At 41.5% G+C, this 23,351-nt stretch overlaps 1 protein-coding gene across 1 annotated transcript; it reads left to right on the top strand.

The window, feature by feature from the left end:
* Positions 1–1,597: 1,597 nt before the first annotated feature.
* On the top strand, positions 1,598–22,468 carry LOC145410038 (uncharacterized). The gene is made up of 4 exons (XM_080280254.1): positions 1,598–1,732; positions 7,647–7,884; positions 13,306–13,421; positions 21,306–22,468. The coding sequence occupies exons 1-4, from the start codon at positions 1,605–1,607 to the stop codon at positions 21,418–21,420; spliced, it is 597 nt and encodes a 198-aa protein (XP_080136380.1). The 5' UTR covers positions 1,598–1,604; the 3' UTR covers positions 21,421–22,468.
* The last annotated feature ends 883 nt before the right edge of the window (positions 22,469–23,351 follow it).

Genomic DNA, 23,351 nt, shown 5'->3' with positions numbered 1-23,351 from the left:
GGAAACAAAATCCACCTTCAGTATGTTGAGCAAGATTCGGTAATATTCATTTGCACACAAAAAAACACATACAGGCATACTCTATATTATAGCACAAATCCACTGGGTATGGTAAGATTGCCCGCTAAACAAACGGCAATGGAAATATATACCATATATTTTCTGGTTGATATTAGTGTGATTTGAATGACTTTCAGCTTCGTTTTTGTTGGAAATCACTCTTTTTGGAGATTAGGTTTACCCAAGGCAAAATATACCTATTTTTGGGTAGTTAAAGAAGCAGCCAGGTCACTCATGGCAATGTTTACTGACGATCTCAAAGACTGGCGAGTTGTTTACCAACCAACACTGCGACTGGAGGCGTCAGTGTATCTCGTGTCAAAACAATGGGAAACATAAGGATGTGACCAAATCTAGCCTAATCCAATCTAACCTCATTTGCATTTGACAGCCAGCTTTTAAATGTAAAAAATGTGCATTAAGAACGTTAAATGACCAGCTACTGGCAGACGTCAGCGGAGATCCGAGGTAAAGAAATACAGGATTTTCACGTTAAATACTGTATATATTTCCAAAAAAAATTTATACCGGTAGTGGAATAGATTAAAAATAACGTGGTCTACAACGTGGTTGTGTTAAATTTCCTGGATCAGGTGATGAGTTACTGGAAACTGACCAATTAAAAATAAAAAAAAAGCATTCACATTATAAAGAATACAATCTTAAAAATGAATCTCAACTTGTTTTGTATTTCTGCTGCTTACTGTAAGACGTTGCTTTCCGTAAGGACTTAATACCTTAACCATTATATACCCATAAAACCTTAAACTAAGGACTTCACAGGGGCGAAAAAAATTGATACAAAATATACAGCCTAACAAAGTACCAAAAATTAACACTAATCAGCCCATCCTTGTCAACATTCCCCATATTACAAATCCACAGCAGGCATATTTTTTTTATTTTTGTAAACTGTCCCCGTCGAAGTACAAAATCTTGCACATTTCTGTTTACTTACTAATAATGCACTATCAAAGATCTGATAGGTCCATGATTAAACCAAAATTACTTCCGAAAAGAAACCACGAAACCCACTGTTTACGAAATGGCTTTACAGACAGTGAAGGTTCACCTTACTTTTTCTCGGCAATGAAGTGCATACTTAAACGTATACTAAGAATTGATTTATATTGCAAATAGTCTAACTTTATTCTCAAAACTTTATGTATGTTTTGCAGGGACTTGTATTAAATGTAGGCAGCAAATCAATAGTGATTGCCGAGTTGTACTTCGAGGAGCCGATGGAAAAGCAAAGCCTTCGCACAATCATCATCATCATTATTACCAGACTTTTGTTGTCGTTGAGGTTTCCACTGTCTATTATATTGCAGCATGGGGATGATAATAAAAAAAAAAAAGTATACGTATGACTGAACATTGCTTCAGAAAAAAAAAAAAACGCTTTAATGATATTAAGCTAGATACTAGATAGTGGACAATACTTATGTTGTTTCAGTGTTGATGTTTGGTAACTCTGTTGAGCCTTTAAGCAAAATATTTTGAAAACCGGCCATCCCAGGAATTTTCTTTTGTCATCAGGAAGAATGTCAGGTGATTGCATTGGTCTGGTGAGTGAACAAGGAGAAGGCCCTAGAGTAAGAGCACTGAAGGAAGCGCTAAACCAGGCAACTAGTCGAATTTTAGAAGGATGGAAGGTGTCCTTATTTGCCAAGTAAGTTCCCTCCAAACTTTCAAACTTGCTAATACAACAAAAGAAGGTGGTGGGTATTGCCACACACCTTCAAACTTTTAACATTTATTAATCCTGACAGATTCATGATGTATTAGTCATTTTTCTGCCATATTCATCAGTTACATTCAGCTTCAGAGAGACTGCAGATCAAAGTGGCAGATTATAAGTCACTGAAGCCATCATTACTGGAATGCTAAAGTTCTATCTATCTATCTATAGCCCGACGCCCTAATCCCGCAAAGGGTGGCCGGAGACAAAACGCCTCCAAGTCACTCTGTCACCCACCATTTGACTACCCTCCCCCCAGCTCACCCCCCCTCCCTCATATACCTCTTAACTCCATCCCTCCACCTCATCCTCGGTCTACCCCTCCCTCTCCCTCCATCCACCTCACCTACATACACCCTCTTAGTCAGTCTTTCATTCTCCATTCTCTCCACATGTCCAAACCACCTCAGTGTTACTCCTTCATAAGGAGGTCTCAAAGCTCAATAAATTTATATAGATGTAGCCAAAATAAAGCAGTGAAGTATATCACCAACCCTGGTTTTAAGTTTTCATTGATTCTCTATAGCCTACTTTACAATGAAAACACTGCCTAGAGTAGGTAGCTTACCCTTTTTCCCAGGTCTGGGGGTGTGGTGGCTCAGAGGTAGAGCGCCCGACTATTACGAGGTTGTGAGTTCAAGCCTCTGACGGGGCACCGTTGCCAGGGGTGGTAATGTGCTCCTGTAACCTAGCAGGGCTATATGGCCATAGTTGCCTAGCTTGGGGATGATTAAATCCCATTTCCCAGGTCTTCAAGACCCTCTCAGCTTTGAAATGTCACTGCTGAAAGATCATATCTTGCAGATGAGTCATTTAGCAAGGGGGATGAATACCATATAAGATATGATTAATATATAATGACAGTCGTGGTATTTCCAAATGCTTTGTTATTTTAGTAATCCTTAAGGAGACAGGACCAGCTCTTAAAAAAAATATATATACAGTATACTATTGAACTGATTCAGTGACTCTGTAAAGGTGTAAAGAAGTGCATTTTTGAGTATGAAGAGGATCCATCAATAGACAAGGAAAATATTACATAAAGGAGGATAAAGTTGGTTAGATTAGCTTAATATTGGTTAGGCGTCCACTTCTATTTATTGTGTTTAAATTGTGTACATTTGAGTTTTTATGGTGCAGTGATGTCATGTCTGGTATGTGGAATTGGCAGCATGCATGATGTTGGTGGCTTTCTTTGATATCGCAGAGCAGGTACTGTATGTTTGGTTTGTTCTCTTTTGCTAAAAAATTGAATGCTAATTGCTAGTAGTTTATCTGGTGCTAAAATTGTTTTTCTTAAAAATCTGTCTACCTATCTATTGCCAGGCACCTCAATCCCGTTTGGCGTGGCCACAAACAAATCGCCTCCACGTCGCCCGTCCCCCGCCATTTCACTGCCCTGCTCCCAACTCACACCCCCCTCTCTCATATACCTCTCCACCCCATCCCTCCATCTCATCCTCGGCCTCCCCCTCCCTCTTCCCCCTTCCACCTCACTCACATACACTCTCTTCGTCATTCTCTCACCCTCCATCCTCTCCACATGGCCAAACCACCTCAGTGTGTTCCTTGTAATGCTTCCTATCACATCCACATCCACACCACAACGCTCCTTTATATCCTCATTCGTCAGCCTGTCTCTCCATGTGACTCCACAGGCTCCTCTTAAATAATTAATTTCCACTGCTCTCACTCTTCACTTGTGTCCTTCCAACAACGTTCAAGCTTCACTTCCATACGTTAGAGTTGGTATCACAATACTGTCATGTAGTAACTTTTTCACTTCCATGCTCACTTCCCTGTTTCTTATCGCTGCTTTCAAAGAACCAGCAACCTTTCTTCCCTGCTGTACCCTTTCAAGCACATCATCTTCCAAACCTCCATCCTTACTCATCACACTACCCAAGTACTTAAACATACTCACATTTTCCAATTCCTCACCATCCAACCTCGCTGTACATTCACTGACTTCACCTCTCTCAAAGACCATCACTTTACTCTTCCCTACATTCACCTTTAGATTCCGTTTCTTACACACTCTCCCAAACTCATCCACCAAGCCTTGCAGCTCCCCTTCGTCTTCACTCAACAACAGCTTATCATCTGCAGACAACAGTACAGGGAGTTTCCAAACACTATCCTCTCTCACCAGGGCCACTCCAACATCCACTACCCTACCTTGTACCTCTTTTATTACCCCATCCATGTACAGATTGAACAACCATGGAGACACGACACATCCCTGTTTCAACCCACCCTTCAAAGAGAAAAATTCACTTAGTTCACCATCCACACGCATTGCAGCCTTAGCACCATCATACATACTCATCACAGCATTCAACAACTTCCCATCTACTCCATATATTCTTAATACTTTCCACAATCCTTGTCTATCCACCCTGTCATATGCTTTCTCCAAATCCCTGAAAGCCGCATACTTCTTTCCCTTCTCTAGAAACTTTTCCACTAAAGATCTAAGAATGAATATCTGATCTACACAACCTTTTCCCTTCCTAAAGCCTCCCTGTTCTTCTCCAACTAATTCCTCTGTTCTTTCTCTAACTCTGTCAATGATTATCCTACCATACACTTTTCCTATTATACTAAGAAGACAAATGCCCTTATGATTACCACACACTTCTTTTTCCCCTTTTCCTTTGTATAAGGGAATAATTATACCTGACTTCCAATCCTGCAGGACTCTACCTCCCTCCCAGGCCAATCTGCACATCTTCCACATCCATTCTACTACTATCTCTCCCCCATGCTTCAGCATTTCACCACACACTCCATCTATTCCTGGGGCTTTCCCCAATTTAACTTTCTTCATTGCTTCCACAACTTCTGTCTTACTGATTTCTTCCTGTCTTCTCACCTCCCTCCTTCTCCCAGCCATTCCCCAGCCACTTGTACTCGCATTACTTCCATCCTGCATGTTCAACAATTCCTTAAAGTGTTCTCTCCATCTGCTCACTTTTTCTCCCTTCTCCACTAGTAATCTACCCATTTTATCTTTCACTCCCCTGCAAACCTCACTTCCACCCTGTCTTACTCTCTTCACCTCTTTCCAGAACGTTTTCTTACAGTCCCTCCACTTTACACTCAAATTCCTCATCCATTCTCTTCTTACTCTCTCTTACTAATCTTTTCACCTCTCTCTTTCTTTCTACATATAACTCTCTCTTCCGCCTCTCAACTTCTTCCACGCCCCTATTTCTCATCCATTCTTTGCATGCTTTCTTCTTTTGTGCCAAAGCCTGTCTCACCTCTTCAGTCCACCACGCTGTTCCTTGCACCCCCTTCTGTCTTCTCTTCCTCCCACACACCACATCACGTGCTGCACATATTTCTTCTGTAAACATCCTGCACACACTTTCCACGTCCCCCATCTGCTCCAATTCATATTTGCCCAATCGTTCCTCCACTTCTCTCTTATACCCTGCCTTTTTTTCATCCTCTTGTAACCTTTCCACTCTCCTTGCAGCTACTCCTTCCTCTCATCTTTCCCTTCTTCTATTTCTCCATTTTACTTGGATCCTAATTCTGGCCACCACCAAGTAGTGGTCAGAAAGTCCACTCCCCCAACCTCTATAAGCTCTTGCATCCATTACACATCTTCGCATCCTTTCATCCACACACACATAATAAGTCATTGCCTTCCTTTCCTTCAGTTCACCACCCACCCTTCTCAGCACTCGCCATGTATACCTGTGGATCATTTTATGCTTGAAGAGGGTATTGGCTATCACCAACCCCCTCCCAGCACAAATGTCCACTAACGCACTGCCATTCTCATCTATCTCAGCAGGCACACCCCACTCACCAACTATTCCATCCACCTTCACATTCCCTACTTTACCATTCATATCACCGATCAAAAACACTCTCTCCTTCCTTCCAAACTTTTCCATGCACACTTCCACATTTGTCCAAAACTCTTCTCTCACTCTGCTAGCACGATCTTGCGTTGGCGCATACACACACACAGTCGCCCGCATTTGTATTCCAACTTTCAACTTTACCCATTCAATCCTTGACCCAACTGATCCATACTGTCTTATGCTCTTCCTTCATCTTTTACTCACAACTGTACATACTCGTTCCTTTGCCCTCTCATTCTCACCTACTCCTGCACATATACCCCATCCATACTCCCATTCTCTCACACTTTCTCCTCTCCATTTTGTTTCAGTTATTCCACATACATCCACTTTCGCACCCTCAAGCACCTGGACAATCTCTCTCATACCACATACAGTAAATCCTTGCTATAACATACTAATTGGGGGAAGGGGTGGGTCATCATATCCGAAAGTTCGCTATATCCAATGGTCGTCATTAACTGACGGATTACCGACCCAAGGTCACTATATTTGTGGAGTCGTTCAGTCCTACATGCTAAACCACAACTTACTCTATGAAGTTTTACATGGAGAATTCAATGGTTTATGTAGTTATAAAGTACATGTACAGTAAATACCATCCTGTATGAAGTTGTTCATATAAATACAGTGCCTATAATGTCATGTAGTACTGTTACAGTACACTTACCATGACAGGGAGTGAACTTCCACTGGACACAGTGACCAAAGGTCACTCTATCCGGTGGAAGTTCGCTCTGGAAATGGTGGGTCGTTATGTCCAAAGTTCACTATAAAAGGGTTTGTTATATTGAGGGTTTACTGTACTTTTCCTATTATGCTACGAAGACAAATGCCCCTATGATTGCCACACTCTTCCTTTTCCCTTTTCCCTTGTACACGGAAATAATTATACAGTACCAGACTTTCAGTCGCTTTCCGTCCAGACCAATCTGTACATCTTCAGATCTAATCTAGTACTGTACTATCTTTCCCCCATGCTTCAGCATTTCACCACACACTGCCTTTCCCCAGCCACTCATACTCACATTACTTTCATTCTCTATGTTAAGAAATAATGTTGTTAATAATATGGAGTAAGGAAATATCTTGGTAATAGGGTAGAAGAGAAGCTTGCCTGTAGAGATATGGTCATACAGAGAGACTAGGTGTGGACAGAATGGTAAGTTTGAATGTACAGTAGTAGGAGGCATGGTAAGGTAAGACAATGGATGGATGTGGTAAATGAATGTGTGAAAAAGTAGGAAAGGAATTTGAGGAGGCCAAAAAATTGACAGTTGATTGAGTTCGTTGGATAACCTATATTAAGAGGAGCGCATGACAAGGGTTTGGCACCCCTTCCCTTTTTTTTTTTTTTTTTTTTTTAATTATTATTATTTATTTATTTATTTTACAGAGGAACTATCTGGTAGGTATATGTAAAGCTTAACATTAAAGAAAAGAAAAGTGCACATGATTAGTTTTGTTTGGTGGAGTCAGGATTCTGGGGTGTTGAATGATGAGTGAATAATGGTTGGCTTATTTCACAGGCATGGTGTTGATTGTTTTCTCACTAGCATACACTCTACTTCCTTATTCCTTATTTGTAGATATTACCTAATTTTATTGCTGGGTGAGAACATTGGTCAGGATGATTATGATGTTGGAACTTACAACTGTGTATCCCTGTACAGTAGACCTACTGCTATCTTCAGGACATAGCCAGGAAGTATGGTATGAGGATACTGTTCGTTTTTCTTACCTGCTTTTATCTTTCTTATTTACATGCACAGTATGAAATGAGAACTGTTCAAATATTTATTACTCATGTTACATCAGTATTATAAAATGTGACTTTAAAATTATGACCAAGGCAGTAGCAGGTGTAAAAGATACACATTCTCCATGAACAGAATTGTGTCAGAAAAAAAATATTTTTTAAATTTTTCAAGTAACTAGTATTCTGATGTAGTCTTGTCTCACAGGTGTTTTCCAACTTTAGCCAAAGAAAACGAAGCTGTGATGGAAGCAGTTCGAGAGTCTGTAGTGAAAGCAGTACAAGCAGCTATATATGAAGACTTAGCTGCCATTCTTACTGAAGATGTGACCAAACCTCTGGATGAACTAAGTGCAGTTGTGAAGAACAACTCTGGACCCAAAGACAAAGCTGCATGGAGGCCTCCTGGTGACCCTGTTTGTCATATGAGAGCCCATGATGCAAAGGTCAGTGCAAATATTCAGAGAAGTTACAGCCAGTCCCTCGTTATACTCGTATGTTAGACATGCTTCAAAATTTCACAACTCGTCTTCCATACAACTGGTACCAGTACTGTAAGCTGCCCAGGGGAACTGACATTTCTGCTTCATGCAGGGTTGACATTGAGGAAATCATTGATTTTTTTTTTTTTTTTTTTTTTTTTCCCTAAAAATAATTTTTTTTTTTTTTTTTCCCCTAAAAAGATTTTTTTTTTTTTTTTTTTTTAATCTAAAAGTTAACAAAAATAAAATCTGAAGGTTTATAAAAGTTATGTATAACTCTTTGTTGGCATTCATTTATTCAGATACCTGTACTTAAGCATTAAGTTAGCAAATTTTGAAGAATGGTGCTATTAGAAATTGCTGCATTGTATGACAGAAAAACTATTTTTACAGTTGTGTAACTGAGTATTGAAATTATTTGTACATCTGAAATAATGAGCCATAAATACAAAACCAAAGCCTTAAGACTATAATTTATAGGTAGTCTATGCTTGGTCACTTAAGGCCATGTCATAATAATATCAGCTTAAGATTTTTCTGTGTGGTAATTTAATCAGCTTTGGAATATGCTCTCTTGATTACCACTGGCAGCTCAGCCTTAACCAGTAGTGTACAGACAAGACTTGAACAGGTATGTATCTGGATTCTGGGCAGTGGCTTTCAGCCCGAACCATCAGTGGATAGACAGGACATGAAGTTAATAGTATTCAGTATACTGCTTTTGAAATAGTAGCTATATAATAAACAATAATCAAATAAATAAATAAAATCAAATAAATAAAAAAATCAAATAAATTGAATAAATAACAAAAATCATTGATTTTTTATTTTTTTATATATTTAATCAAAAAAATCACCAACCCTGGCTTCATGGTATTGGCAGCGCTGTAACATTGATATGTGTTTAAAAAATCCTTTTTGTGTAATATATATACTGAGAAGTTAATAGCAAAACAGAACAAAAAGGCAGTTTATACTTTGTAATGAGGACCTAATGTACTGTATTGTAATGCATGCATATTTGCTCTTGGATGGCAAATGGATGTAAAAATTGAAGTGTGAATAACAGTACAGTAAAACCTTGATATATCGGACCTCACTACACTGGAATTCGCTTTTATCGGAGTCCAGTAGCTGACTGGACTAATGTCTGATTTTTCGGAAAAAAATACAAAAAAATGCGACCAGTCTGGACCAGAGAAAGTACTCTGTGTCAGAGTATTGTCTGTGCAGTTTGTGTGGTCATGCATTGGTTAGTGGAGGGCTAGTAGCATCACTACTTCCCTCAATGTTACCAACCGTAGGGTAATTCAGCCTCATTTCCTGGTCTGTGGGGAAGTAGGGTAATTTTTCAAAATCCTAGCAAAATGTAACGTAGTTATAAATTTTTTGTATGAGTGATACTTATTTTTCAGCAAAAGATAAATAATTTAGTATATGGGAAGGGAATATGCTAAAAAAAATAATAAATAGATAAAAAAGGGAGTGGTTAGGATTATGACAGTTAGAATTTAGCATTTATGTTTGGTGGTTCAGTTAAGTTAGAAATAGGCTAGGTTAGGTTAATACTGCTATAATTTACGTTCAACCACTAAAATTAAGCAATAATGTTTGGTGTTTAGGTTAGAATAATCCTAACCCAGGCCATTAAAATTTTCTCAGTTACTCTCTAGAGTCTACTGTGTCAAAAGAAAAACCTTCAGCAATAAGTAATGTCATCCATCATAATAGAAAATGCTTCTCATGAATCTGGCTGCTAACAGGGCATCAGCTGCTTAGGCCCTAGTCTTGCACTAAACAAGAGAAACCACATTTTGTTGTTGTTACTATACAGTGCTCGTCAGAAGTATTCAGCGTTGTCCGCTGGGCGCGCAATACTTATGGCCCAAAAAGAATCACCCATTTTTGGGGGTAAGAATTGAGCCATAAGTTTGAGCTCCGAGCATGACGTCACGGTAGCCTGAGGCCTTCTGACGCGCTGGTTGGTTCCCGCCTCAGTCGCCCACGGGCTGCCTGAGAGAGAGGAACTCCGCCGAGTGTCCCTCTCAAATTGCGCCATTTTTTACCGAGTGTCCCGCAGTGTTTTGGCCTTCAAAACTTTGTTATGGCACCTACCCGTGAACTATCGAGTGAAATCATATCCCAGATCATTGCTCTAAAGGAGGCAGGCCACCACACAAAGGAAATTAGTGAATTGGTTGGTGTGGCACGATCGACAGTGCGTCGTTGGTGTGCGCGGTTTTGGGAGGAAAACAGTGGCGAAGTTCCCACAAAGAAACCGAGGTCTGGTAGGCCTAGGAAAACTTCCCCAAGGTCTGTTAATGTTTTAAAACGTGCAGTGGAGTTTAATCCTTGTGTGAGTGCAAGGAAAATTAAGGAGAGCAACCCAGAAGTGTTTGGTGAGGTGTCAGTGAGAACAGTGTCTCGTAGGGTGCATGAGCTTGGTTACACAAGTCACAGGCCTGTGAAAAAGCCTCTTCTCTCTAGCAGCCAGAGAATTCGTAGGCTTGCCTTTGCTAATAAATATCTAAATTGGGGTGAGGAGCAATGGTTGTCAGTGTTGTGGTCTGATGAGGCAACATTTAGTGTTACCTGTAACAGAGGAGCATGCAAAGGTAGTGACCCACTTGACCCACGGTATGTAGAAAGCACAGTTAAACATCCTGATTCACTCATGGTATGGGGTTGTTTCTCAGGGAAGGGTTTGGGGAAGCTTGTTGTACTTCCCAAGAACCTCAGAGTGAATCAGGATGTTTACCTGGAGCTTCTGTGTGATCATTTACCAGACTCCTTCGAGCTAACAGGTGCACGAGTGTTTCAGCAGGACAGTGCACCTGCTCACAAGGCCAAATCGGTCACCAATTGACTTCGTGACTGCGAGGTATCATTCATGACAGACTGGCCAGGAAATAGCCCAGACCTCAACCCGATTGAAAACCTCTGGTACCTCGTAAAGAAGAGTCTCCAAGGGAAGGACGTGAGCTCTCTGCCTAAGCTGGAAGCCGCCATTCGTGACTCCTGGGACAAAATACCCCTCCAGCACCTCAGGAGCCTCGTCCTTTCATTTCCAAGATGTCTCAGGTCCGTGAAGAAACGTAAAGGCTACCCTACGAAGCACTAAAGGTAAATAAAATGCATTATTTATATGTTTTTTCAATGTTGAAAGGTTTGTTTCTCAGGAGGGACGCAGGGCGCCCTATACTTCTGACGAGCACTGTATACCGACATGTAAGTATAAACATTACCAACTAATACAGTAATATATTCATCCTGAGCCATAGGGTAATGAAGGGAAATGCAGGGTAATATTAGTGTCTGTGTAGGCAGAGAAGTCTTTGGGAGTGGGCAACACTGGCCTGTGCACTCGACCTGGGCCTCAGCACAGTTTGACTCGCGGTGCCCCAGTGGTAGATATACTCCTAGGCGTTCTTACCATCTCTCAATTTTACCCCTTACGTATTACGAAATGGCTTCTCCTGCCCTGGTGCTGCTGCTGCTGCTGCTGCTGATGATGATGATGATAATGATGAAGATGATGGTAATGATAATGATGAAGATGATGGTGATGATAATGATGAAGATGATGGTAATGATAATGATGATAATGTAGTCAGAGTGAACATCATTAGTTTGTAAGATTGTAAATAATACCATAAGGTGTATGAAGTGTACAGTATATTATCTGAGGTGTTTAAAATTAAGTTATAACAATAAAGTACGGTATTTTCTAAGTGCTAAAGACTTAGAAAAGTGGTGTACTTGTTTTAGTATAGTGCCTTTAAGTTTAATAAGTGCATCACCTACCTCTCCAGTACTATGATCTCGACTGTATAGACTCCACTAATGGACCATTTCAACTGTGTACACCACAGTAAGGTAAAAGACATATTTATCAGTCTGCAGTAGAGTATTATTATATACAGTATATTATACCATTTGGTTATTGTAATGAATGTATTGTACTGTACAATACTGCAGTAGTAGTGAGAACAGTTGATGACGTCACGGTGAAAAACCGTTGGTGCAGTCTGGACTTATATCAGATTTACTGGTAAAATTCTGGGTCAGCAAGGGGAAGTCCAGATGTCGCTTTTATTGGAATTTTGCATTTTTCAGACTGGCTCAGGCCCCAGTTAGTCAGATATATCGAGATTGTCCTATCATGAACCACCTTAGAAATATTCTAAAGCATATCATAAATCAGAAGTCTAATAAGCCAAGGATTGGATATTTCATCATTGTTTCAACTTGTGATTCTGTCTATAAGAGTGGGTGAGGGAAGATCCATAGACCTGTGCACAAAAGTAGTATTATCAACAGGGTGCTCAGTGAAAGGACCACAAAGTTCTTCATTTATATTCGAGCCTTTGGAAACCAGGTCCTGCCACACAAGTGTAACCATCCTTCCATACCTAATCCTTCCTAATTCACCTCACCATATGCTTCCAGATTCATAATTGCCATGAATATCTGACAGCTCTTCTCATGTCCATTCTTCACAGTCTGTCTTATTGCAAATACTTGATATACACATTCCTTGCTGCTCCTGGAACCACCCTGATCAAACTCATCTGAGATTCTTACGTCTCCCTTCTTAATTATTCTTTTAAATACCTTTCCTGCAACACCTCTCAGACTTATTCCATAATAACTTCTGCAGTAATTGTGTTCACTTTACTTCTATACAAAGGCACAAGCAAGGCCTTCATTCATACCAGTGGTACCCTCTAACATATCCAAGCCTTTGGTGGATTTCTCACACATGTGAGTATTTTACTGCACTTACCCATTTATCCAGTGATGACGATGCAGAAGAACATGTGCCTATAGAAGCTTCAGTCAATAATCTGATGGCACTGCTGCTCTTTTTTTATACTGTAAGCATCCTTCAGCTCACCCCTGGTCCCCCCAAATTAGGGTGGTGGATTGAATGAAAAGGGCACCATTATCTTGTAGTTCACCTGGTTCACATTCGGATGAACCTGGGGTTATGCTAACAACAACAGTAATTTTTTTTTTTTTCCCCCAATGAGTGGTGTAAGGTGCTAGCCAGAAAACCAGGAATGATAAAGTACAAAGATGAGAGTACTGTCAACAGTATGCCCAATGAATTGAGCCAGACACTCATTTGTACATCATTTAAGTCCCCAGAATCTTGACATTACCTCAAAGGGTTAACCATTTTACATTTTTTCCCCGTTAATAGATATATCTAACACCTGCCAGAGAGATTCAATCAATCAGCTCTTTAAAAAGAAGAAAAAAAAAAAATGTGCTGATACTTCCCACATGCTCCTCCTCTGTATAATTCATTCAGACAACTTCATCTCTCATCACTTTCGTATCCTGCCAACTTAGCGTTAATTACTTCCTACAATTTCTTAGGTACTTCAGCATGAGAAGCAGCGACTTTTAGAATCCGTGAGTGCTGCCAGAACTACCTCGGAAAGTTTGCTACAGAAGGTCAAAGCAGGACGAAAAGAGTGTCAGGAGAACCAGAAGTAAGGCCTATTGCTTTACTAGTGGTAAACAGCTCTACATTATCTTCATAAATCCAATAATGCATTTTTAATTTTATTCGTGCTATCTTTAGATGATTTTGTTCAGCTTAAGAGAGAGGTTTTGAACTGAAGGAATTAGATACAGTAAAAGCCCAATTAAGCGGCATCCGATGCATCGGCACATCTGTATAACCAGAACTCAAATTCAATCCGACATGGGGTCGAAAATATTCCGGATACCAGTCTTTTTGTGTGTATTGTAGTGTACACTCACGGTCACTAATTTCTGCTCGGGTGCCCCCTTCGTACCCCCATATGCCCGGGGAAGAAGGGAAGGGGGGATGAAACGAGCTCACTCTGCCTCTACCCCAGCTCCCAATCCTCCCCCATATTCCTACCCCTCCCAGCCCCCAACTGGTCATTCTTAACCGCCAGTTACTTCTCAAGCTAACCTCATACTTTACACTCATAGTCACATTACTAATACGCAAATATAAGACAGTAGGATATGTAAAAAGTGTATAATATGATTATGAACACACTGCAGCAAGAAATTAATGCATTACAACGTTGACAATAAAACAAAAACATTAACAACGGCCATCACAGGCCTCATGCGTTGGGTGTTTGCATGCGTCTTTGTCTCTGCCTGCGTGTTTGAGTGTGTTTATGTCTGTGTTTTTCAGTGTGTGGGTATGGGTGTGGGTATGTGTGTGGGTGTGGGTGTGGGTGTTGTTTTCGTGTGTGTTTTCGTTTTTAAAGGCTCCAACATGCTTGCATGTGTCGGCCTTGGTCACCTAATGGCGGCTCTCCACGCTGCACGATCCATTGCAGCCTCCCTGTTCAGTCCCTTAACCCTAAGGTCACACTTAATGACCTCGTCCCATGTCTTTCTCGGTCTACCCCTCATAACCCCACCCCCAATATTAACACTTCTCACCTTCCTCACCCAACTATCATCCCCCATCCTCTCCACATGTCCAAACCACCTCAATCTACCTCTCCTCATCACAACACCAATACACTCCAGTCCCATCCTACCTCTCAACTCTTCCATTGTAAACCCAGCCCCTCCAGGCCTTGGACGCAGGGACGCACTGCACATCCACCTAATCATTGTCATTTCTGTACGTCTGAGCCGGCGAATGTCTTCCTCCTTCACTGCCCAGGTCTCACTGCCATACAGCATTACACTCCTAACACACGCTGCATACAAAGACCCCTTAGCACGTAGGGAGAGCCCCCTCAATGTCAGGAGAGGCAAGAGCTCCCTGAACTTCTTCCAACCACTTCTCACCCTAGCCACAGAGCTAGCTCCAGCCCCACCTCCAGCACACAACATGTCTCCTAAATAACAAAACTCTTCCACACACTCAAGAGATTCACCAGCAAGTTCAATTCTTTCACGTCTGACGATCTCCACCTGCTCACCCTGGCACGCCGTACACATAAAATCAGCATTATCTCGCAGTCTACCTCTGATACCACTACATCTCTTATGCACCCATTTATCACACACATATAACACGATGGAATTACTTCCCACGCCCTTGTGGCAAACTGCACATGGCCACTCTCCCTCGTCTTTGACAGTACCGCCACCAACCCTAGATATCATCACTTTTGTTTTATCTGCATTTACCCTTAAACCCTTTTGCCCCATACCATCTCTCCACTTCCTAAACCTTTCCTCCGCCTCCCTTTCATTCTCTGCAATCAACACCAAATCATCAGCATACAACAACTCCCACGGGAGTCCGTTTCTAAAGTCACGTGAAAGGGCTTCAAGTACCATGATAAACAACATGGGACTCAAGACTGACCCCTGATGCACACCAACATTCACGGAAAACTCATCACTCAAATCTCCATTCACTCTCACCTGGGTGTGAGCACCCACATACATGGCCATAACCACCCTAACCAGCCACTCCTCCAAGCCAAGCTTTCTCATTGCCCACTTCACCACCTCTCTAGGGACTCTGTCAAAGGCCTTTTCCAAATCAACAAAAACAAAATAAAGATCCCTTCTCCTACCAATATATTTTTCCTGAAGCTGTCGAACAATGAATATGGCATCAGTGGTCCCCCTACTTGGCATAAACCCAAACTGCATCTCATCAATATTCACTCTTTCTCTAATCATACCTTCTAAAACTCTCTCCATTACCTTCATTATCTGATCTAAAAGCTTTATACCTCTATAATTCCCTCTTTCCAGGGCATCACCCTTCCCTTTATACACATTTACAATTACACTCTTCAGCCAATCATCTGGGACAACACACTCATAAATAATCCTATTTATCAAGTCAGTGACTAAACTCACCCCTATATCGCCTGAGGCCTTCAACATTTCGGCAGTCAACCCAGACACACCTGCTGCCTTCCCCACCCTCATCCTGCCTATTGCCTCACTCACAGTAGCAGTATCAATCAAAGGCCAAGGGCCAGACACTGGATCTGCTGGCTCCAAACCTTCCCTGTCCCAGTCAAACTCCTCATTCAACAACCGGTTATAATGCTCTCTCCATGCATCTTTAATATCCTCACTGTTCACCACTACCCTTCCTTCATCATTCTTCACACACTGCTCACCTATGATATCCCGATTATCCCTCTTCACCTGACCTGCCACCCTAAATATATTTTTCCTTTCCCCATGATTTAGGTTATCAAGTAATTGTCTCTGTGACTCAGACTTTGCCCTGTATACCGCTCTCTCTCCTAGCCCTACGCTTGGCAGCCAAATATTCCTCTTTGCTACCACCCTTCTTCCATTCCCGGAAAAGCCTTCTTTTCTCCTTAATTGCAGCTTCTACACCCTCATCCCACCATGAAGTTACTTTATGTCTTGGTGGTCCTCTTGTCCAGCCGCATGTTACATCAGTAACTCTCAAGAAATTGTTCTTGAGGGCTCTGTACTGTTCATTAACGCCTCTGTCTACAGCTCCCTGTTCAGCCACCACTCTCCTCAACTCGCTATAGAAGGCATCCCTTACTACTTGGTTTTTCAGCTTCCATATTTTCCTCCTAGGTACATAAGTCCTCTTTTTCATCATTTGTTCTTTAAGCACCATATCACAAATCGGTAGTTTGTGCTGCTGCACACACTCCTCACTTCCTATAACTTTAACATCCCTCACTAACCTCCTATCGGCCCTCCTAACCAGAAAATAATCTATCTGACTGCTATTTCCCCCAGACTCATACGTAATTAACCTACTGTCTCTTTTCCTAAAATATGTGTTGCACACAATCATGTCCGTTGCCTCCCCAAACTCGAGTATCCTTTCCCCTTCTGCATTCCTTAGACCATATGCACAGCCCCCATGCACTCCTTCATAACCTTGGGCTGCTTCACCTACATGACCATTTAAGTCCCCTCCCAAAATCACTATCTCATCATCCCGCATACCACCCACTACACGTATTAAATCATCCCAAAATCTATCTTTCTCTGATTCATCCAATCCTGCCTGTGGAGCATATGCCGATATAATCACAGCTATCTTTCTTCCCAACAGAATTTTCACAACCAATATCCTATCGCTTACTCTCAAAACATTCATAACATATTCCACCCATTTCTCCGCAACCATCACACCAACACCTCCATATCCATCTGTCCTCCCCTGCCAAAACAACTTATAGCAACAGTCCTTCCCAACAATCTTTCTGGCTGATCCACCCCTGTACCGGACTTCCTGCAAACACGCCACGTCCACCCACCTCCTACTGAATGCCTCAACGACTTCCCCTGCTCTTCCCCTCAAACTTCCCACATTCCATGAACCCACCCTCATCCCCATGGGTGATTTACTGTCCTCAGGCTTGCTTTGAAACCTTTTTGTTTTGTCATCTTCAGTATTAATAAATGGGGACAGACACAGCACAGGTCCCACTCACCGCACAATCCCAGGTCCAGGCAATGGATCCGGGACCCCTAGCCCACCAGCTTACCAGTGGCTGTGGTAGTGGCCTCGGGGCACCCTGCCAGGACAGCTGCAGGGACACCCTCCAAGCGCGTCTTGGCACTGCAACTATCCCGCCATTATACACCCACTGATAGGGCAGCCTCCTGGGACGCTACTCCCAGGTTCGGGCCCCTCTCTATTGGGCGGAAGCGGCAGCCTGGGAACCGCAATGCCCTGTACCCTCTAGCACAGGCCCGAGCCCCATCTCGCCCTGGACCCATGATCTATGCCGGCGGAACCCCCGCCACGCCTCCCCCCAGAAGTCTGCCACTAGGTAGCGGGGGCAAAGTTTTCTGGCCGCATGCCCTTGCTGGCGCCAACCCCTGTAACGTAGTGGGATACGTTGTGTGAAATGTAAAGTGCATGTGGTGTAGTGCATAGATAGTTAGAGGTAATGTTTGGGAGACTATGCTGGTCTACTCTCCATGTTACTGTCACACTGAAAAGGTCAGCAAAGGGGGATGGTTAGATAGCTAGTGAAACAGGAGCTCCAGCTCTCCCTATCACCAGCATTCCCATTCCCCTCGGGAGTACTACCCTGTTCGGCCCGTGCTACGGCCTCCTCCTACCAGCTTGCAAACCAGCCACTCACAACAGGAGGCCTGAGGTGGCCATTGTTAACGTTTTTGTTTTACTGTCAACGTCATGATGCATTAATTTCTTGCTGCAACATGTTGATAGTTATATTCTTTTAACATATCCTAATGTTCTTTGTTTATATTAGTAGTGGGACCAAGAGTGTTAAGCATAATATCAGCTTGAGATGTAACTGCTAGTTAAAAATGACGCATGGGGTGGGGGGTTGGGTAGGGGTATGGGGGATGGTCGAGTGCTGGGGTAGTGGCTGGTGGAGCTCGTTTCGCCTCCCCACTCCCCTTTTCCCTGGGTATTCTGAGGTAGGAGGGGGGCATCCCTGGGCAAATATTAGTGAGCGTGAGTGTACCTGTACTGTATCTAATACTGAATAATGCACTTTACATAAAGTCCCAAGTTTGGTACTGTTTCATTTGTTTGACCTCCCAGAGAATTTCTAAGAGTAACATCCAGAAAATTCCATATCCGGAATGGAAGAATCCCCATGCATTCCGGTTAATCGAGCTTTTACTGTATTGTGTTGGCTACCCTTTCACATCAGTAAGTTCCCCAAGTGGAATAGAAATATATAACCAGAATGAGAATAAACTAAAAATCATATAAACGAATCCAAGTGGTAACATTTTGTACTGCTTGTGGTAGATGGGGGCACTCACAATCCACTCACTCATTGTAGTGCTGCTTTAGGTGTCTGCCTTCTCCTCTCTTCCTTCCGTCCCCTTCTGTCTTTCTTTCATTCTTTCCTCTTTCTTCAACCTATGGGTGACTTTACACTCCCTCTTCCATCTTTCTTTCCTTTATTTTCTCCTCCTCCTGCCTATGGATGACTCTGCACTGAGTGGCAAGCCAAATGGTTTCCTGTACACTAGGAAACCATTTACTACACTCGGTGGTAACCATATAACCAAATTATGGCGCCTGGTGGTTTAGTGAGTAATTTCAGCGCTCCAGTCGGATTGAGCCAGTGCAGATTTGTATCCAAGGGGTGGTTGGGGTTTATTCCTCATGTAGTGCCACTCAGGGATGAGTGAGGCTGGTCACTTTCATCTTAAATCTCAGGACCAACATGCCTAGCCCCGTGCTTTTACACTCCTCATGGGGCAACACAGGATTGGATGATAGATGGATGGAACAGTTACTGAAAAAATTGTAGCAAACTTTGAAATGGCTGGCAGGTAGTACAGTAGTTAGATATACTGTGTATTACCTTGAAAATAAGTGAGTACCATAGCCACTGAACTTAGCCATTATTTTACAGTAAAATACTGTATTGTAGATCCATCCAACCATCTATCCATCATCCAATCCTACGTTGTCCCATGAGGAGCGTAGGATCCCGAGGCTGAGCAAGTTGGTCCTGACATTTAATATGAGAGTGACCAGCCTCATTTATCCCTGAGAGGCATTACGTGAACAATAAACCCCAACCATCCCTTGGATATAAACCTTCATCAGCTTAATCCGATTGGAGCTCCTTAATTACTCACTAAACCACCAGGCAGCATAATTTGGTTATATGGTTACCACCCAGCATGGTAAGTGGTTTCCTGGTGCACAGGAAACCATTTGGCTTGTCACTCAGTGTGGAGTCACCCACAGGCAAAAGGAAGAGGAAAGAATGAAGGAAAGCAAGACAGAAGAGGGAGTGTAAAGTCACTCATAGGCAGAAGGATGAGGAAAGAATGAAGGACAGCAAGACAGAAGAGGATGGAAGGAAAGAAGGATGGAGGAGAGGAAAGAGCAGATACTCGAAAGTAGCACTACATCGAGTGAGTGGATGGTCAATCAGAGAAAGATGGCTAGTGAACAGCTATAGGCTCATCAAAGTGTAAGGGTTCATCTTCACTTTGTAACAACACACATGGATGCGCTGGTGAAAATTTCAGCAATTCAGCAAGATACTATACTTTGTTTCATCAAAGTGAAGAATGTTTAAAGTAATGAGACACAGTATAAATTCTATTCTAGCCTTTACTGACAACCACCTTAATGCTGAGATAAAGTAGTTGGGGTTCTTGGGGGAAGGCCAGAGGTAACCTTTGCTGCCTTATTTAACACAGACCAAACATTCTTTAATAGATTAATTGGAAGACCAATTTATAATGAGTTGCAGTAATAAACATGAGAGAGAACCATTGTATGGGACAGTGTTAAGAGGCATTGTCTATTTAGAAACTGTTTTCCAGAATACTGTACAGGTTTTTGATGTGCAGGTTACAACTTCTGACAGCCTAATTAATATGTTCTTTGTAATTTAGTTTTAAATTGAAATGTACCAGCAGATTTCAAATAGAACAGCCTGGACAAAGTCATAAATTGCCAGTGTTCAGAGTCAGGGCACTATCAGTGCCACCATCCCTTCTGTTTCCTCAAATAGTAATGATTACTTCTTTACCATCATTCAGTTTGTCTTTTCTTAGCCATCTGGATCTTAATATCAGACACTGGGGATTCCAGTGTATTCAAAGTACCTTTAATATCAGTCATCTAAACATAAAGCTGCATGTCATCAGCATAAAAATGATAGGACACATCATGTGGGTCAAGTAGAGATGATAAACTGCATGCATAAACTGTAAGTAGAATTGTACCAAAAACAGTTCCTCGGGGGACTCCATGCGGGAGAGGAACTGAGTCCGAGCATATAACAGGGCTCATTGTGTGAGGAGGAGAGGTATCCAACTTCCCAATCCTGCCTCTGCATGAGAATGGTTGGGAAGAGTTCTGTTTCCTTTAATCTTGGATATGAAATAGATTTTACCCTTTGAATTTATTTAGCTTGAAATAGATTTTATGAACTGTAGAGGTTGGATATTGTATTGCCTGACTAAATCCCACTAATATGAGAAGCCTTTCTCAAGTAGAATAAAATCATCTGCTAGCAGCAAGAGTAAAGATTTAAGGTGTAAATTCTTTATAAAGTAGAATGTCTCTTAAGTACAATAGACTCGGAGTAATTTTGGTTTATGAAGCCTCCAGAGTTTTAAAAGGTTGTGACTGACTCTTGAAGATGCCTGTTTCTGTATACTGTGTTGAAATATCTGGTATTCAATTAGAGGCCATCTCCAAGTTTTATTTTTACCTATAGTAATGAAGAAGGCCTAAAAAGCACTTTATCATCTCTGCTGTGAGACCTGAAGTAGAAGTTAAAACATTTACAGAACTTACTTAATACTCCATTCACCCTCATGGATGCTTTTACTCCAAAATATGCCTCAGTGAAGATCAAATGAATAGCTATGTATTATTATTATTATTATTATTATTATTATTATTATTATTATTATTATTTAATAATAATTTTTATTTTCAGAGAAATTCAGAAGCGACTGGCAACCATCAATGATTTTGCAGAACTCTCTGGCAAATTTCAAAGGAGTGGATTCTCCTATATGTTTACTGATGCAGTGACAGCTAGAGATGCATAAGTTGGACAATTCTTGCTCAGGGTAAATCATAGTGCCTTAATTATATTGTACCTTTATGATGATTGAATTAATTCCTGTAATTGTTTATATTTTAAGCACTTATGCTAGATATCCCTATATGACATGAAATGTAATTTACAGTTCAGATGTGGAAGATGCATTGTATCAGAGGTACTCAGTGTTGAGTGTTGATCCAGTATTTAGATACTGATAGCCAGGGATGTTTTGTTGTATATTATAGATTTTGTACATCAGTTTGGTTTGGCAGACTTATCCCTTTCACATCGGATGGCATGTCGACGTGCCGCTAAGAAAATATCTGTAACCTTTGGATGGTATGTCTACGCGTTGTGAACTTTTTATATTTGCGTGCCAGTACTGGGGGCCCAATAGTGATTCAGTATCAGGAGGTGGCAAGACTGAGGAGTTGCCATCATGGGAGGACTATTTTATTGTCTGTTATTTTCATCACATACCAAAAGCACATCGAGGTGTGTGGTACGATATGTTTTGCTGCCGTGGTGGCTTTCTTGGATCTGATGGAAGTGATGTCTGATCGCTTAGATTACGTTGTCACGTGAGAGTGAAAATGAAAGTGCTATTATAAAAGAAAGAAAGAAAGAAAAAAAAAAAAGGACAACTTTGAGTTTACCATTATACCGAATGGCATACATCTGGCAGTGGAGGAGCTCCAACACCACAGGTTTTGACAGCTCACCACACAAGTAATTATTATTTTTTTACATTATGTTAGATATTATTTTACTCTGGAAATTGTGGTCTATTTTTTGGTGTGGAATATTTTATCAAAACACTTACCTTTATATATCTCAAAACCCCCATGTGTGGGACATCCAGCCAATAAAAAACACCCAAAGTGAAAGGGTTAAGGTATAGACTTGTTTCGGTACGAAGCATCCACAAAGCTCCATCTCTCTGGTAGCAGAACCAAGCTTCTATAATGTAAACTTCATACACTTCTTGTCACAAATAATGATAGTAATTGTTACCTTATGATTGCGAGCTAATTCTCTGGTGAAGATTTCCTACCATATCCCTTGTTGCTTGAACAACAGTGAAATATATTCCTGGGATGAGCATACTGTATTACTCTTTATGTAAGGACAAACATGTAGATGAATTCCTTTAGGCATGGAAGTGTCAGTAAACCAGTGTTTATAAGTTCTTTAGGCATGGAATGCTTAAAAAGAAAAAAAAAATAATAATAATAATAATAATAATAAAAAATAAAATAAAAAAGGTTTAAGCTGAAAATCAGTTTTTCAGTATACAGTACCTATTTAACCCCCGCCTCGCTTGTTGCCTCATATGAGGCGATATGTAGGCCACCCCTGGCTGCGTCGATCACCTCATATGAGGCGATGGATCTCTGTGCCATAATTTTAAGCATGAGGAAGCATCAGTGGTTTCCTTGGGAACACTGAGTCTCCCTCTATGCCGTCAGAGCAGTTGCCAAGCCCTGCCAAATACTGCATATTTAGTACAGTAATTCAGTTCTCGTTTGTAGCCTAGCAATGGCAGACTCACGCCTGTCTACCTCCTGCAGTGCTGGCGACTCGCCAATTCACACCAACACACCAGGCGCAAATTACAAAAAGACGAGGGTGATGAAGAGTTCAAGCTCAGAAACACTTGATCTGATGACAAAAAATTTTCAAAGGAAAGTTAAAATACACATTTCATTCATGATTCTGTACAGCTTACTTGAGACAGATTATTATCTGTTTCCAAACCGTCCTTACAGTGCCCAACACAGGACCTTAAAATACTTCATCCATCTAAACTGCATAAGAGATTTTCGTCCTTTGCCGCGTATTTCCCATAGCTGTCAGAATGAAACAGTACTGCAGCTCCTAATTCTTTCCATAACAGTTGACTTGACTAGCATCATAATCTGGTGTTAATCATGT

This window comes from Coenobita brevimanus, chromosome 84 (genome assembly GCF_032717465.1).
Source record: "Coenobita brevimanus isolate Jiangsu-jjx chromosome 84, ASM3271746v2, whole genome shotgun sequence".
In the NCBI taxonomy this organism is placed as follows: domain Eukaryota; kingdom Metazoa; phylum Arthropoda; class Malacostraca; order Decapoda; family Coenobitidae; genus Coenobita; species Coenobita brevimanus.
This window is presented reverse-complemented; position numbering and strand designations above follow the sequence as displayed.